General features: G+C 38.6%; 1 protein-coding gene across 1 annotated transcript in view; it reads left to right on the top strand.

The window, feature by feature from the left end:
• The first annotated feature begins 11,289 nt into the window (after nucleotides 1-11,289).
• Nucleotides 11,290-16,878, top strand: part of HEPH (hephaestin) — a 119,883-nt gene continuing 114,294 nt past the window's right edge. Inside the window, exon 1 of the mRNA XM_057719108.1 lies at nucleotides 11,290-11,381. Within this exon, the coding sequence (XP_057575091.1) occupies nucleotides 11,352-11,381 (30 nt within the window). The 5' untranslated portion in view covers nucleotides 11,290-11,351. The remainder of the gene's footprint in view (nucleotides 11,382-16,878) is intronic.

Here is a 16,878-nt window from a genome sequence, read left to right as displayed (position 1 = left end):
CATTGCCTTTGTATAAGTAAGCTCATTTGGTTATGATTTATTATTTTTTTTCTTGCTTGATTCCTTTTGTTACTGTTTTGTCGAGGATTTCTGAGTCTAATGTTCATACAGGTTATTTTCTGTAGTTTTATTGTTTGTAGTGTTTTCATTTCATTTGATGTTACAGTAACAATGGCTTCAAAAAGTTAGTTGGAAAACTTTCTTCTCTTTCTTGAAGAAATTTTGTGGAATCTGTGTTATTTTTTTCTTTGAATGTTTTATGGAAATCACTAGTGAAACAATTAGACCTAGATATTTCTTCCTGAAAAGTTTTAAAACACCACTTACAAAAATGAACTTGAGAGGGAGAAAAGATGGCGGCGAAGTAGAGAGACGTGGAGTGCATCCCTCTCCACAGATGCATTGGGAATGCACAGAAGGATGCAGTAATTCCCACAGAGAACCAGCTGAACACCAGCAGATGGCCTCGGACACCAGAAAGGACTGCGGGGAGCCCGACATAGCCGGTAGGGAGGCATCTACGAAGGCTCAAAGAGGGTGAAGCGGCGGAGCTGTGGCAGACGGGAGGGAGTGAGAAACATACGGAGGGTCCGCAGCGCAGCTCAGCATTCCCGGACCGAGATGTCGATCCGCGGCTGAACCGAGGTCCAGGAGCGGGAGCGTAGGAACCGGAGAGCTGGTTCAGGGTGAGAAACATTGTTGCTGGTAGGGTGACGGACCGAGAGGACAGGAGGGAAGACGTCCACGGAGAGGAGTTCCCGTCCCTGAGAGCTGCCTGGCCATGATGGCAGCTGAAAGCTGCAGCCTCACGGGCAGGGGGAAAGAGCCGTGCACTTAGCCTCTCTCTCTCTTTTGGAGCCTCTGCAACAGGCAGTGGAGAGACGCCCGTGGGCCACCTAAGGCGCTCAGGGATAACAAGTACCCTCAGGTGCTCGGGCGGGGCTAGATTAAAACCCCTTGCAACGCCAGCAGCAGGGAGGCTGCCGAGAGAAAAGCAACAACAACAACAACAACAACAACAACAAAACCCGAGACAGGCCCAACTCTAAGACTTTCTGTTTACGCCTGAGCCACCGGCATCCCTCTGCAACAGGCACCTCCAAGCCCGACTGAAACAACAGTGCGCCACTGCTCACTCACTCCCAAGAGAAGGAGCCACTATTGTACCCTCTCCCTCCCCACACACTGACGCTTACAGACGAACAACAAAAGAACCTCTGCTGGTCACAGAATAATGCAAAACAACCCAAGGCAAGGAGAAGGACACTTACAGCTGAGATGCTAAGAAAACAGAAATAGTAGTATCAATACCGATTGAACTGGTCCATTCTGGGATCAGTTCTGGATTTTTATTTTTTTCTCTTTTTCTCTCTCTCTCTCTTTTTTTTTTTCTTTATTAAATATGATCTTAGCCCTAAGGGATCTACAAGTTTTATAACATAATTTTTAATGATATTTTTTATTCTTTTTTTCCCCCCTTTTTATATACTTCTATATCTAGCTAAGTTTTCTGTAGTACGGACAATATATCTCTCATACTTTCCTGTCATCCCTATCTTTTATACATTTCTATTCCTTTCCTTTTATTTGCATATTTCCAACCACATTACACTCTTCTGTTCCCCTTTCTTCCAGCCATTTTAAGTTTATTTTATCTTATACTTACAAGCAACACTATCAGTCTGCTCAGACTCCTTGCTCTATTCTCCAGATGACGCACTGCCTTGGTATTTAATATTAGGCTTTTGTCTTTATCTTAGTTCTTAGTACACTTGTCTAATTACATTCTGAGAATCTCCATTCTCTCTGGTGGTACTCTGGCTCTTTTCTATATTTGATCCTAGCTTACAAAATCTCCCTGGATTAATGTTTGTATGTGAAAGGTGTTATTTGTTTGTTTGTTTGCTTTTGCTTTTGTCTCTGATTTGTTCTGTTTCAGTTGTCAATTTCTGTTGGGTTTCTCTTTGAATATCTGATAGCACACTGGGGTTCTGTCAGGTCTTTCTAGAGCCTTATGTCCTAACGGATTCAGTAATTGTGTGTCTTATATGTGTATGTGTTTCCTAGACTGAATATTCGTTTAATCCAATACTTGGACATTAGTCTGAGGCTTGGACAGTCTTCTATAAACACCTCTATCGGCAGGACAAGCAACCCGAAAAGTTTGGACAACCATGAGGAAACAAAGAAACACCATGCAGGCAAAGGAGCAGGAAAAAACTCCACAAGACCAAATAAATGAGGAGGAAATATGAAAAATGCCTGAAAAAGAATTTAGAGTAATGATAGTAAAAATGATACAAAATCTCGATAACAAAATAGAGAAAGTACAAGAAACAGTTCATAAGAACTCAGAAAAACAAACAGCAATGGATAACAAAATAACTGAAATTAAAAATACTCTAGATGCTATAACCAGCAGAATGACTGAGGCAGAAGAACGAATAAGTGAGTTGGAAGATACAATGGGGGAAATAAATGCCACAGAGCAGGAAAAAGAAAAAAAGAATAAAAAGATTAGAAGACAGTCTCAGAGACCTCAGTGATAACATTAAGTATACCAACATTCGAATTATAGGCATCCCAGAAGAAGAAGAAAACAAGAAAGGGTCTGAGAAAATATTTCAAGAGGTTATAGTGGAAAACTCCCCCAACATGGGAAAGGAAATAATTAACCAAGTCCAAGAAGCACAGAGAGTCCCATACAGAATAAACCCAAGGAGAAATACACCAAGACACATAGTAATCAAACTAACGACAATTAAACACAAAGAAAAAATATTAAAAGCAGCAAGAGAAAAATAACAAACAACATATAAGGGAAAACCCATAAGGATAACAGCTGACCTTTCTACAGAAAGTCTGCAGGCCAGAAGGGAATGGCAGGATATACTGAAAGTCCTGAAAGAGAGAAACCTACAGCCAAGAATACTCTACCAAGCAAGAATCTCATTCAGATTTGAGGCAGAAATCCAAAGCTTTCCAGACAAGCAAAAGTTAAGAGAATTCAGCACCACCAAACCAGCCTTACAACAAGTGCTAAAGGAACTTCTCTAAGTAGGAAACGCAAGTAAAGGAAAACACCTACAAATACAAACCCAAAACAATTAAGAAAATGGTAATTGGAACACACATGTCAATAATCACCTTGAATGTAAATGGATTAAAATGCTCCAACCAAAAGACACAGACTGGCTGAATGGATACAAAAACATGACCCTTCTATATGCTGCCTACAAGAAACCCACTTCAGACCAAGGATACATATAGACTGAAAGGAAAGGGATGGAAAAAGATATTCCATGCAAATGGAAGTCAAAAGAAAGCTGGAGTAGCAATACTCATATCAGACAAATTAGACTTGAAAGTAAAGACTATTACAAGAGACAAGGAAGGACACTACATAATGATTAAGGGATCCATTCAAGAAGAACATATCACAATGGTCAATATCTATGCCCCCAATATAGGAGCACCTCAATACATGAGGCAAATGCTAAAAGCTATAAATGGGGACATTGACAGTAACACAATAATAGTGGGAGACTTGAACACCCCACTTACATCAATGGACAGATCATCCAAACAGAAAATAAATAAAGACACACAAGCTTTAAATGACACATTAGACCATCTCGACTTAATTGATATTTATAGGACATTCCATCCAAAAACGACAGACTACACTTTCTTCTCAAGTGCACACAGAACATTTTCCAGGATAGATCACATCTTGGGTCACAAATCAAACCTCGGCAAATGCAAGAAAATTGAAATCATATCAAGCATCTTCTCAGACCACAATGCCATGAGACTAGATATCAATTACAGGAAAAAAACTACAAAAAACACAAACACATGGAGGCTAAACAATTCACTCCTAAACAACCAAGGAATCACTAAAGAAATCAAAGAGGAAATCAAAAAATATCTAGAAACAAATGACAACGAAAACACAACAACCCAAAACCTATGGGATGCAGCAAAAGCAGTTCTAAGAGGGAAGTTTATAGCAATACAGTCCTACCTTAACAAACAAGAAAATGATCAAATAAACAACCTAACCTTACACCTAAAACAGCTAGAGAAAGAAGAACAAAGAAACCCCAAAGTGAGCAGAAGGAAAGAAATCATAAAGATCAGAGCAGAAATAAATGAAAAAGAAAGGAAAGAAACCATAAGAAAAATAAATAAAACTAAAAGCTGGTTCTTTGAGAAGATTAACAAAATTGATAAACCATTAGCCAGACTCATCAAGAAAAAAAGGGAGAAGATGCAAATCAACAGAATTAGAAATGAAAAAGGAGAAGTAACAACGGACACCTCAGAAATACAAAACATCATGAGAGACTACTACAAGTAACTGTATGCCAAGCAATTGGATCACCTGGAAGAAAAGGATAAATTCTTAGAAAAAATACAATCTTCCAAGACTGAACCAGGAAGAAATAGAAACTATGAACAGACCAATCACAAGTACGGAAATTGAGACTGATTTAAAAATCTCCCAACACACAAAAGCCCAGGACCAGATGGGTTCACGGGCGAATTCTATCAAACATTTCGAGAAGAGTTAACACCTATCCTTCTCAAACTCTTCCAAAATATTGCAGAAGGCGGAACACTCCCAAACTCATTCTAAGAGGCTACCATCACCCTGATACCAAAACCAGGCAAGGATGTCACAAAAAAAGAAAACTACAGACCAATATCAGTGATGAATATAGATGCAAAAATCCTCAACAGAATACTAGCTAACAGACTCCAACAGCACATTAAAAAAATCATACACCATGATCAAGTGGGGTTTATCCCTGGGATGCAAGGATTCTTCAATATACACAAATCAATCAACGTGATACATCATATCAACAAATTGAAGGATAAAAACCATATGAGCATTTCAATAGATGCAGAAAAAGCTTTTGACAAAATTCAACATCCATTTATGATAAAAGCTCTCCAGAAAATGGGCATAGAAGGAAATTACCTCAACATAATAAAAGCCATATATGAAAAACCAAAAGCCAACATCGTTCTCAATGGGGAAAAACTGGAAGAATTCCCTCTAAAAACAGGAACAAGACAAGGGTGTCCATTCTCACCACTATTATTCAACATAGTTTTGGAAGTTTTAGCCACAGCAATCAGAGAAGAAAAAGAAATAAAAGGAATCCAAATTGGAAAAGAAGAAGTGAAATTGTCACTCTTTGCAGATGACATGATATTATATATAGAAAACCCTAAAGACTCTACCAGAAAACTGCTAGCACTCATTGATGAGTTTAGTAAAGTAGCAGGATACAACATTAATGCACAGAAATCTCTTGCATTCCTATACACTAACAACGGAAGAGCAGAAAGAGAAATTAAGGAAACTCTCCCATTCACCATTGCAACCAAAAGAATCAAATACCTAGGAATAAACCTGCCTAAGGAGGCAAAAGATCTGTATGCAGAAAACTTTAAGACATTGATGAAAGAAATCACAGACGACACAAACAGATGGAGGGACATACCATGTTCCTGGATTGGAAGAATCAACATCGTGAAAATGACTGTACTACCCAAAGCAATTTATAGATTGAATGCAATCCCGATCAAATTACCAAAGGAATTTTTCACAGAACTAGAGCAAGAAATCTTACGATTTGTATGGAAACGCAAAAGACCTCTAATAGCCAAAGCAATCTTGAGAAGGAAAAACGGAGTTGGTGGAATCAGGCTTCCTGACTTCAAACTATACTTCAAGGCCATAGTGATCAAGACAGTATGGTACTGGCACAAAAATAGAAAGGAAGATCAATGGAATAGAACAGAGAACTCAGAAGTAAGCCCAAACACATATGCGCACCTTATCTTTGACAAAGGAGGAAAGAATATACAATGGAAAAAAGACAGCCTCTTCAATAAGTGGTGCTGGGAACATTGGACAGCAACTTGTAAAAGAATGAACTTAGAACACTTCCTAATACCATACACAAAAATAAACTCCAAATGGATTAAAGACCTACATGTAAGGCCAGACACTATAAAACTCCTAGAGGAAAACATAGGCAGAACACTCTATGACATCCATCAAAGCAAGATCCTTTTTGACCCACCTCCTAGAATCATGGAAATAAAATCAAGAATAATCAAATAGGACCTCATGAAACTTAAAAGCTTTTGCACAGCGAAAGAAAGCATAAACAAGACTAGAAGGCAACCCTCAGAATGGGAAAAAATAGTTGGCTACGAAACAACAGACAAAGGATTAACCTCCAAAATATACAAGCAGCTCATGCAGCTTAATACCAAAAAAGCAAATAACCGAATCCACGAATGGGCAGAAGACCTGAATAGACATTTCTCCAAAGAAGACATACAGATGGCCCACACACACATGAAAAGTTGTTCAACATCACTCATCATCAGAGAAATGCAAGTCAAAGCCACGATGAGGTATCACCTCACACCAATCAGAATGGCCATCATCACAAAATCTGGAAACAACAGATGCTGGAGAGGGTGTGGGGAAAATGGAACTCTCCTGCACTGTTGGTGGGAATGTAAGTTGGTACAGCCACTATGGAAAACAGTTTGGAGGTTCCTTAAAAAACTAAAAATAGAATTACCATGTGATCCAGTAATCCCACTACTGGCCATATACCCAAAGAAAACCATAATTGGAAAAGAAACATGTACCATAATGTTTATTGCAACACTATTTACAATAGCCAGGACATGGAAGCAACCTAAATGCCCATCAACAAATGAATGGATAAAGAAGATGTGGCATATATATACAATGGAATATTACTCAGCTATAAAAAGGAATGAGATGGAGCTGTATGTAATGAGGTGGATAGACCTAGAGTCTGTCATACAGAGTGAAGTAAGTCAGAAAGAGAAAGACAAATATTGTATGCTAACTCACATATACAGAATCTAAAAATGGTACTGATGAGCTCAGTGACAAGACAAGAATAAGGATGCAGATGCAGAGAATGGTCTGGAGAACTCGAGGTTTGGGAGGGGGCGGGGTGTGAAGGGGAAGCTGAGACGAAGTGAGAGAGTCACATAGACATATATGTACTACCAACTGTAAAATAGATAGCCAGTGGGAAGTTGCTGTATAACAAAGGGAGTTCAACTCGAGGATGGATGATGCCTTAGAGGACTGGGATGGGGAGGGTGGGGGAGAGTCGAGGGAGGGAGGGAATACAGGGATATGTGTATAAATACAGATGATTGAACTTGATGTACCTCAAAAAAAATAATAAAAAAATTAAAATTAAAATTAAACCAAAAAAAAAGAATAAAAAATATTAAAAAAATTAAGAAAAAAGAAAGCAGCAAGTCAAATTCAAGAACTAGAGCTCAAGGACCAGACAGTGTCCCCCGGGGGAGCCCAGGAAAGTCACACATCACAGCAGTTTAGATCAATTCTTTCAAAGCATGATGAAGCCTGCTGGTCAGAAGTGGTGGTAGGCAATGAAAAGGGGGAACAGTGGCTTCAGAGTTGTGGTCTTTAGGGGACAACCCCTTCCTCCCTGCCTCCCTGAACCCCTCAATCTTTTCCCAGAGGCCCTCTTTTTAAGAACTGCTAAGGGCAAGCTCATTAGAGTCCTGAGATAAAGTGGTAGACTGTCTATGCCAGAGCACTGCTCATGGCTTTTTATTTTCACAAGGTAACTGATGCTGCCACTAAATTTCACAGAGGGGAAGATGGGAAGAAAAGGAATATCTATTAAAAGTCCCTAAGGTGTTGAGCACTGTGCCAAGGATTCATGCAAATACCAGCTTATTTAATCTTCACAATGTTTCAGTCATAGAAGTGTTATTATTCCAGTTTTGCAGATAAGGTACTAGAGAGTTGGAAAGGTTAAGTGACTTGCCCACCTTCACACAACTCTAAAGGACCCAGCCAGGATACAAACCGTGGTCTTTTTGACTCCAAACTCCATGTTTATCACACTGGATAGTGTTTCCCTAGCATGAAGTCCCCTGTGGTCATCTCATCTTTGTAGACATTCCAGGACCATGCCCATGTGATTGTCCATACAGAGATAACATGGAAATATGGACAGAGTAAATGAATAAATGAAGGGATGGGTTAGTGACAGAATTTAAGACTTGAAGAATGCTTAAGCACATTCTGGTCTTGTGCTTCTCAAACATGCCTTTACTGCCAATGAAGATCCTTACTTGTGCTCCAGGGTTAACCACATTGTCTGCGTGGGCAGGCATACAAATGAGTAGGTCCCTGTGTATCCTCATCCCTGCCCACTTCCTTTCTCCCTTCTAGCCTTGCCGGTAGTGCTCCAATTTCATCTTCCATGGATAGTGGGTGTTTACTATAAGATTCTGTTTGGGGAAATAGTTCTGCTACGAAGAATAATTTTGAAAAATGACAAGTCTAGACCATCTTCTCCATTTTACAGGTGAAGGAACTGAGTCCCATAAAGGCAAAATGACTTATACAAGATCACTGTGTTTTCTTTAGTAGCATAACTAAAACTTAAAACTAGGATTTTTGAAAAACATTTCCTTTTCTCCATGAATTAATACAACTTATTTTCTAAGAATAAGGACAGGAGAATTTAGATTTCTTTATTAAATTTTTTTAAATGATAACTCATTTTTGTGCATTTACTATGCAGCAGTCACTGTGTTAAATAGTTCATATGTAAACATTTATTTCAGTCCTCATATCAGCCCTATGAAATAGGTGCTATTATCTCCATTTTATAGGTGCAAAACTGAAGTTTAGAAGAATCAGATGACTTTTTCAAGGTCACAGGATCAGGAAGTGTCAGAATTGGGTTTTCAATCTAGGGTGTCTGATTCTAGTTTCCACACTCTTAATAATGTTGTCATATTATAAATGTCTATATTGCAGGAATTTTCTACAGCTCCTGGGCCAAATCTGGTCTGCTGCTTGTTTTTGTAAGTTAGTTTTTATTGGTATATAGATTTACCCAGTGTGCTACAATGATCTATTTTAATAGTCATGACAGAAAGAAACTGTATGTTTTGCACATAAAATATTTACTAACTGGCCTTTGACTGAAATAGTTTAACAGTTCCTGGTTTATAGGTGTCAACTTAAACCATTCTTAGATGATCCTTGAGGAAAGGCACTAGAAATATGCCCAGGATTTGCAGAAGTAGGCATTGTGTGCCCTTTCAGTGAACTGCTGAATGAATAATACAGCCTAAGAAACCTAGCCTAGCTGGCCTCCTGCAGCCTTCACTGTGTTAACTCGAGTGTATCTATAAGACCTGTTTATTGTTGTCTTTTGTGAGTCAGAACACAGGTCTTATCCCTACCCCTCCCTGTCATAAACGTATTTAAGCCTGGACTTGGATCCCAGCTTAATGGTTTGGTCTCCACCTTCCCTGTCTAGCTTCAAGGTCCATGTCTGTGCTAAGTGGGGGAAGAGGCAGATAGTCCCAGGGCCTGCTGCGGCCTGATCCAAGTTCCCTTGATCACTGATCATTTCTGAAGGAGCTGAAGAAATGTGGCTCCTCCCTTCTACATAATGGTGCTTCTACTTGGCTTAGCCTGGGGTGCAGTCTGTGGGGGCAGCTCTTAAGTGTCTAGGCTCTTTATGCACCTCTAGTGGTTTATGACACAGACTTTGCCCCACTGGCTCAGTCCTTGAAACTCCTCCTCCCTGGACCCTGTTCCAGACACTTTAAATCCAGGAGAGAAAAATGTGTTGAGACTGCCTGGGGAACAGCATCTGCTCCTAGCCAAGATCGCCTCATCACAAAGTAAGGATACTAGGTGGTGGAACTGCCATCATACCTCTCTCCTACCTCTACCTGGTTCTGGTGGGTAGATGCAGTCCTTTCCAAAGAGGCATGTAGTTCTCCACCTTTCCTCCACAAATTGCTCTGCACCCATTCTTTTCTTACACTTTGCATCTTTAAAACCTCTTTTTCTTCTACTCTTAATATCAAGAATGTGCCTACTTCATGGAATCCTAGATGTGTAAATTTACAGAGCTGAGAGGGTCCATATCTAGATTAAGGCCCTCATTGTACAAGTGTAAAGATTGAGGCCCAAAGAAGAGAAGGGCCTGAGCCAAGGCCACTTAGCTGATTACTTCAAGAGCAAGCCGGGGGCTGAAACCTAGGTCACTTGACTCAGACCAGTGATTTTTAACTACCCTCTCTTTCTAGCAGGAACAAGGATGGCCTCTGATTTTAAACAAATCCAGACTATGGCTTCACACAGAAATTTTGGGGCCCGTTTTGCTATTTTTCTTAGTTCCGTTGGTTTTTTTAAATTTAATGTTTCCAGTTCTTCTGGGTCTTCTTAGTTTTTAGGATGTTGACCTATGTTAATCCAGGCTATCTTTAGCTACATCCGGTCTCCTAGATGGAAAATGTGAGTAATACAGCCCTGGGGTTTCACTCTAGGAGCTGCTAAAAAATGGCAGAGGCAGAGTTAATGCACATTTTGAAATAATCTAGCAGTGACTGGTGGACAGCAGGCACTCAATAATTGTGAAGTCACTTCCGCCATTACAAAAGGGCTCTCTGTGTTTCTCCCTTAAGTATCACAGTGTGGTAGAGTGGTGGCTAAGAGCCTAGACAGACCCAGTAAAATTACCCCCTCTTTTACTTCCTAATTGTGTGACTTTGAATAGTTACTTTCTCTCTCAGAGCCTGCTTTTCTTCAGTTGTAAAATAAGAAGAATTAGCATATTCACTTCACAGAATAATTGTGAAACTTAAATGAGAGAATATATGTAAAATGGTTAACATAGGGACTGGCATGTAGAAAGCTCTTATTACCAGTTTTATTTTTCTCTAATGCAAGCAACCATGGCCTCAGAATAATAGGAGGGCTGGTAACTGTGCTTCACAGCAAGGGAAAGTATTGGTGGGGATGGGGGCTCTTATCGTATCTTGTAACTCTTGCAGAGGGCCCTATTTCTTAAATGGGGCTGTTGGAATCCTTCTGTGAGCTTTGACTGGCTGCACTGACAGTGCATTTCCTCCCTCCTCTCAGCAAATACCAACCAGCAAGCTGAGATAACAGAAGTGCAGCCCACCCTCTGGTAATTCCTCCGGAGATCCTAACCAGGATTTGGAAAACACCCGGATATGGTCAAAGAACCGTCCCGGGTTTTGTACCAAACCAGGCCCGGAACAAGACATTCCAGTATTTTAGTTTCTGGAAAAGAGGGCATCCAAAACTGCCCCAGCCTCCATTCAGCCCTCCCCAGTAACACCAGCCAAATTGGAGCCCCGGACTTTATTTATGAGAAAGGCTCTGTAACCCAGGATACAGACTGAGCAGGGCTGGCAGACTCACTCTGGGGTCTGCAGTTTAGCATCACTAGGCCGCTGACATGACTATAGAAAGGTTTTCTCCAGCAAAGGTAAGCTTTTTTTCCCCCTCTCTTTCCAAACCCTATCTTGCCTCCCTTTCTTTGGAAAAAACCTTTATTCATCTTGGTTTAGGGGAATCCTGGGCCACTGGAAGAGAAAGTCAGTGGCTGAGAAATTTGAGGAAGCATGGTTGGGTGCTCAGGAAATTTAAAGTGGACAATATGCTCTCTTTGTTCTTCTCGCCAAAATGGCCAGGGCCACGCTGGCTCATCTGTTTCAGACATGATCCTGGAGCTGTAGAGAGTAGCTAATTTTCCTGTTGAAATAGTGTGCTTATTTTCTGTCTCACAGTTTGTGGGGTTTACTGAGGTGATAGATCTGAGGACTACATAAATGGGAAGCTCAAGCACTTAAAAACAACCACTTAATTTCATACTTTGAGATCCAGATTGGCACAGAATAAGGCAATAAATGATAGCTGAACTAAGCTATCAGCTTAAAATCTGAATTATTTCTCATACTTAGTGCCTACGAATAAGAAATATTTTAGAAAATATGCATTCAAATCTGACTTTGCCGGTAACTGGCTGCTTGACTTTGAGCAAACCCCTTCATCTCTCTGGTTTCATTTTTCTGTATGTCACATCAAGGGATTGAAAAAATATAGTTTTTAAAGGTCTTTATAGATGTATGAATCTATAATACATTCAGTATTTTACTGAGCATCTATTGTATTCTAAGCCCTTTGATAAGGGCTCATATATCCATTATTTTTTGAGCCTCAAAACATTCCTGTGAAATAAATATTATCCCCAATTTTGGATGAGAAAACCAAGGCTCAAATAATTGAAAGTGACTTGTTGAAAGGTCACATAGCTATTACAGGCAAGAAAGAGAATTTGAATCCAGGTCTTCTAGTTTTAAATCAGTATACTTTTTATTATACCACAACTGGGGTGTGAGAAAATAAAGAAACCTCCTAATACAAATGCAAATATGTAATGAAATCATATTGTCCCAGGGACAGTATGGTGATGGTATACTGGACATGATTGCCAGGCTAGAGGATCTTAGGTTCTAGTACTAGCTCTCAGGAATTCAGATGAGTCTTCCTCTGTGGGCCTCCATTTTCCCAGCTCTGACATACTAGGATACAGTGATAATGATTAAAAAATAACATAAATTGTACTTGTACTATATGGACTCTTTTGAGGCTTTCAACACTCTCTCCATTTTCCCTTCCAGTAAAGGAAGTCCCATATACACCAAAGGTGAAAAAAAACCCTATTTTGAGTCACAAGGTAAAGAAAAAGCCACAACACATTAAGAAAGTGGAGGACCAAAAGGTCGATCTTGATTAAGGGTACTATTAAGAAGACTACTGAGATTGGAGACAAAACCTCAAGGATAGCTCAGTATTTCTGTGTCCAATTGAGTGATCTTTTGTCTAGGATGAGCCTGTCCAGTCCAGTCTTCCCCAACTCAGAGAAAAAAGCATTGTCACATTAAAGGAACAACTTGCAAAGTCTAAGGAAAACAGTGATGCAAATTGTCATGGGTGACGGGGACCAGGCTCAGGTAACATTGGGATGACAGGAAAGTAAGGTTTGACTAGTCTCAGTGTATATTAACTAAACTATGTCTAATTTGAAGTATCCCAGAAAATTCCTTATCTCTCTCTCTCTCTTCCTTTGAGCACCTCTTCCTTTTGCCCCCCTCTTTTACTTTATTCTAGGATTCTTGCTCACCTTATTTCATTTCTCCTTTTAGCTTTCCCTTTTGTTTTCCTCCTCAGTTTGGCCTTTCTAGAAGACCTCCTCTTATGGGCTCAGCTGAGAAAAAATAGCCCTGCCCAAGTGAAAAGTTTATGTAAGGCTTTACAAATCCTTCATCTCATTTGATCCTCATAGCAAACTAATAAGGAGCCCAAAGCAGAGATTATCTCCATTTAAAAGATGAGGAAACGGAGGCTCAAGAAACTAGATGACTTGCTCTATATCATACAACTAATAAATTATGAATCCATAACTAGAGTCTATTTTTCTAGAGTCTAAAGTCTTTCAATTTATCCACAAAATATCCAAGTGATTCTAAAAAAATGTTACAGGTTTTCCCTTTCTTCTGTTTTATAACGATAAACCAAATTTAAAAACAACAGCAATAATAATAGCAACAACAAATGCAGCTTTGGGAATAGAAAAAGGAAGTTAGTGACTAGAAGAAATGAAAACTTATAGCATCAGGGACTTAGTAGGTATCTGATAAATATAAGTTCTTTCAAACACAACTAAAAACAGTACTCAGACCTAAGTTTATCTGACTCAAGAGTTCTGGTTCTTTTCATTATATCAATTTCCTTCCAAAGAAACTAATTCCAGCCACATACATGTGTCTGTATGCTTACAATGTGATATTGTATATAGGAACTTATGAGTGTGTATGTGTTACAGCTATCCATAAAACGTTAAAGCTTTATTATCCCAGCAATTTTCATTTCTAAACCTATTTCCTTGTCTGTGATAATCATAGCCACTAATACTTTTTGATCTCTTACTTGTGCTCATGAGTACTTATCTGTGTTCTATTCACTTACAGATCTTAATTCATTTAATCCTCACAACTACTCTGAGATGTAGCAAATAATATTTGTTCTGTGTCCCAAAGATGAAAACACTATGGCTAGAGAAGTGAAGCAATTTATCAAGTCACACATCTAGAAAAAGCGAAACCAGGATTTGTTTAGGCAGTCTGATTCCAAAACCTGTGTCCTCAATGCAAAATGGGGAAGAAAATCCTTATCTTAAAGAGTGTGAGAATTAAATAATGAAAAGCATACTGTAGAGTAAAAAGTGCTAGGCAAATGCTAAGTTGCATTTTTTTCTCAGGTTCAATTGTCTAGTCCTTTTGGTCATTAGTCACCCTTTGAATACTTGTTCATTTACTGCTGAAGTTCTATACCACTCTCTTCTGGGAATATTTGTAAGTTAACTATGTGCTTCTTCAATTATGGAACTCTTACCTGGGACAGTTTTCTCTCTAGGTGAGTGTAAGGCATAACAGCCTTGCTGGCACCTCTTTGATAAGGAAGCTTGAAAGAGATGCATGTTGCATTCAGATTCTCATTGAATCAAGGGCACTCCCTCCTTGCTTGAGGACATGCTAGTTGTGTGACCATATGTGATGCTATATGCTGGTGCATGTGAATGCATCTCTGTTTCATCAGTGAGTGTGAGAGCTAGAAGGACTCTTTGAGAGCTCTTTATATAAAACGTTTTTGTAGTTCTGTGTTTTTGCATTTCATCATATTCTCAAACATCCATGACCCTGCAAAAGTAAGAACTATATAGTCAGCTCTGTTATATTATAGATGAGAAAACTGAGGCTCACTAAGGTCACTCTTTGAATCAGTGGCGAACTTGAACTAAAGTCAACTGGTGGGAAAATGTATGTCTATGTTGCTTTATGTCACTTTAGCAGTAGCCGTTTATGTTATACCTACAGGACCGCCATCACTATATCTGCCAATAGATACACAAAGACATCTAAGACATAACATCCGCCCTCAAGGAGTTTACAGTCCAATCTGGTAAATAAAAACAGTTCATGAGGCAGCTTATGAGACAAAGATAATACAAAGTTTGACTTCATGCATTTGGATGTTATAAAGGGTAAGTAGTTCTTCAGAGGATAGAAATATGGAGAGGCTAGAGGGGGCCTTCTGGAGTAGTTAGGATTTAAGTTAGCCCTTAGAGTTGAAATATAGAACGTATGATGTGTGGGAGACAGTAAGGATAAATTAACAAACTATCACCAGGAAGGAGAAGGAAGAGGAAGGAAACCAGCATTTACTCTCTGTTATGTTCTAAACACTAATTGTACTGCAGCCTTTTCATGTAAGTTTTCTAATTTACTTCTCCAAGGCTTATATTATTAGATATATTTTATAGATAAGAAAACAGGTTCAGAGTGGCTAAGTATTACCCAGGCTACACAACTGGTCAGTAGGGAAGCCAGGTTTTAGAAAGAGGAATCCAAGAACAGGTCCTCCCCCATATTAAGGGCTTTCTTCCAAATGTCATATGAAGACTGGGGATTAAACATTTGGGCCACTATTTTGTGTGGAGGGGTCTGAAAATTTGTAGGGAAGTCTATAGTCCTGTTTATCAATCAGGATAAATATCTGGGGATTTTCTATCCACATGTGAGTCTGTGCATATTTTTGATTTTCTATTTTTGATTAATCATCCCTCATATCATGTGCTTAGGTTGAGGATTTAGTGAAATAATTTATATAAAAAACTGAGCATCATGTTTATTGTGTAGTAATTTCTCCATGAATGTTGCCATCATTATTATCATCATCATGAATGATATTGATTAGATGTGTCTCTGCCTATGTAAATATATGTATCTGTTTCTGGAAGTGATCATAACTACATATGATTGCACATTTCAGAGTATATGGGATTTTCTCAGATATGACTGTAGCTATAAGCATATACAAGCACACTTTGGATATACTGTGGGTTCGGTTCCAAACTACTGAAATAAAGTTAATATCGTAATAAATCTTCACACAATTTTTTTGGTTTCCTAGTGCATATAAAAGTTATGTTTATACTATACTGTAGTCTATTAAGTGTGTAACAGCATTATGTCTTTAAAATGTACATACCTGAATTTGAAAATATTTTGTTGCTAAAAAGTGCTAAACATCATCTGAAAATGCAGAGTTGCCACAAATCTTCAATTTGTAAAAAACACAATGTCTGTGAAGTGAAATAAAGTAAAGCACAATAAAACAAGGTATGTCTGTACATGTTCTCTGTGAGTATGCAAGTATATTTTGTGAAAGGTAGTATAGCATGGTAATTAAGAATATGTATTCCTGAAACTAATATAATATTGTAAGTCACTGATACATCAATAAAAAACATAAACATAGACACTGGACCCATATATCCTTGAGCTCACAACCCAACTCTACTGATTGTTAATTAAGGTGAACTTGGACAAATTACCTTATACCTCTGTTCTGCAGTTTCTCCTTTTATAATATGGGGATAGTAATGGCATCTGCTTCATAGTGTTGTTGTGAGGATTGAATTGTTTAATCTGTAAAACACTTAGAACAATGTCTGACATGTCATGAGCACACTATAAATACTGATTTTATTTTTTTTAAATTGAAGTATAGTTGATTTACAATGCTGTGTTAGTTTCTGGTATACAACAAAGTGATTCAATTATTTATATATATATGTATGTATGTATGTACACAAAAGTATGTATATATATACACACATAGTTTTTCAGATTATTTTCCATTATAGGTTATTATTATTATTACTACTGCTACTACTACTATGATTATTATTATTATTATGAAAGTGACTAAGACTCTGTGTGACACTATGGTTCTAGTGAGGATGCAAGTGTGCGCATCTCTGCTTTTATATGACTGCATGTGTCTGTGTATACGCAAGTGTATGTATATTTGTGTTTGTTATGTTGCCTGTGTTTCTGGGATTGACTGTAGCTGTTTAT

The sequence above is a fragment of the Hippopotamus amphibius genome, chromosome X, assembly GCF_030028045.1.
Source record: "Hippopotamus amphibius kiboko isolate mHipAmp2 chromosome X, mHipAmp2.hap2, whole genome shotgun sequence".
In the NCBI taxonomy this organism is placed as follows: domain Eukaryota; kingdom Metazoa; phylum Chordata; class Mammalia; order Artiodactyla; family Hippopotamidae; genus Hippopotamus; species Hippopotamus amphibius.
This window is presented reverse-complemented; position numbering and strand designations above follow the sequence as displayed.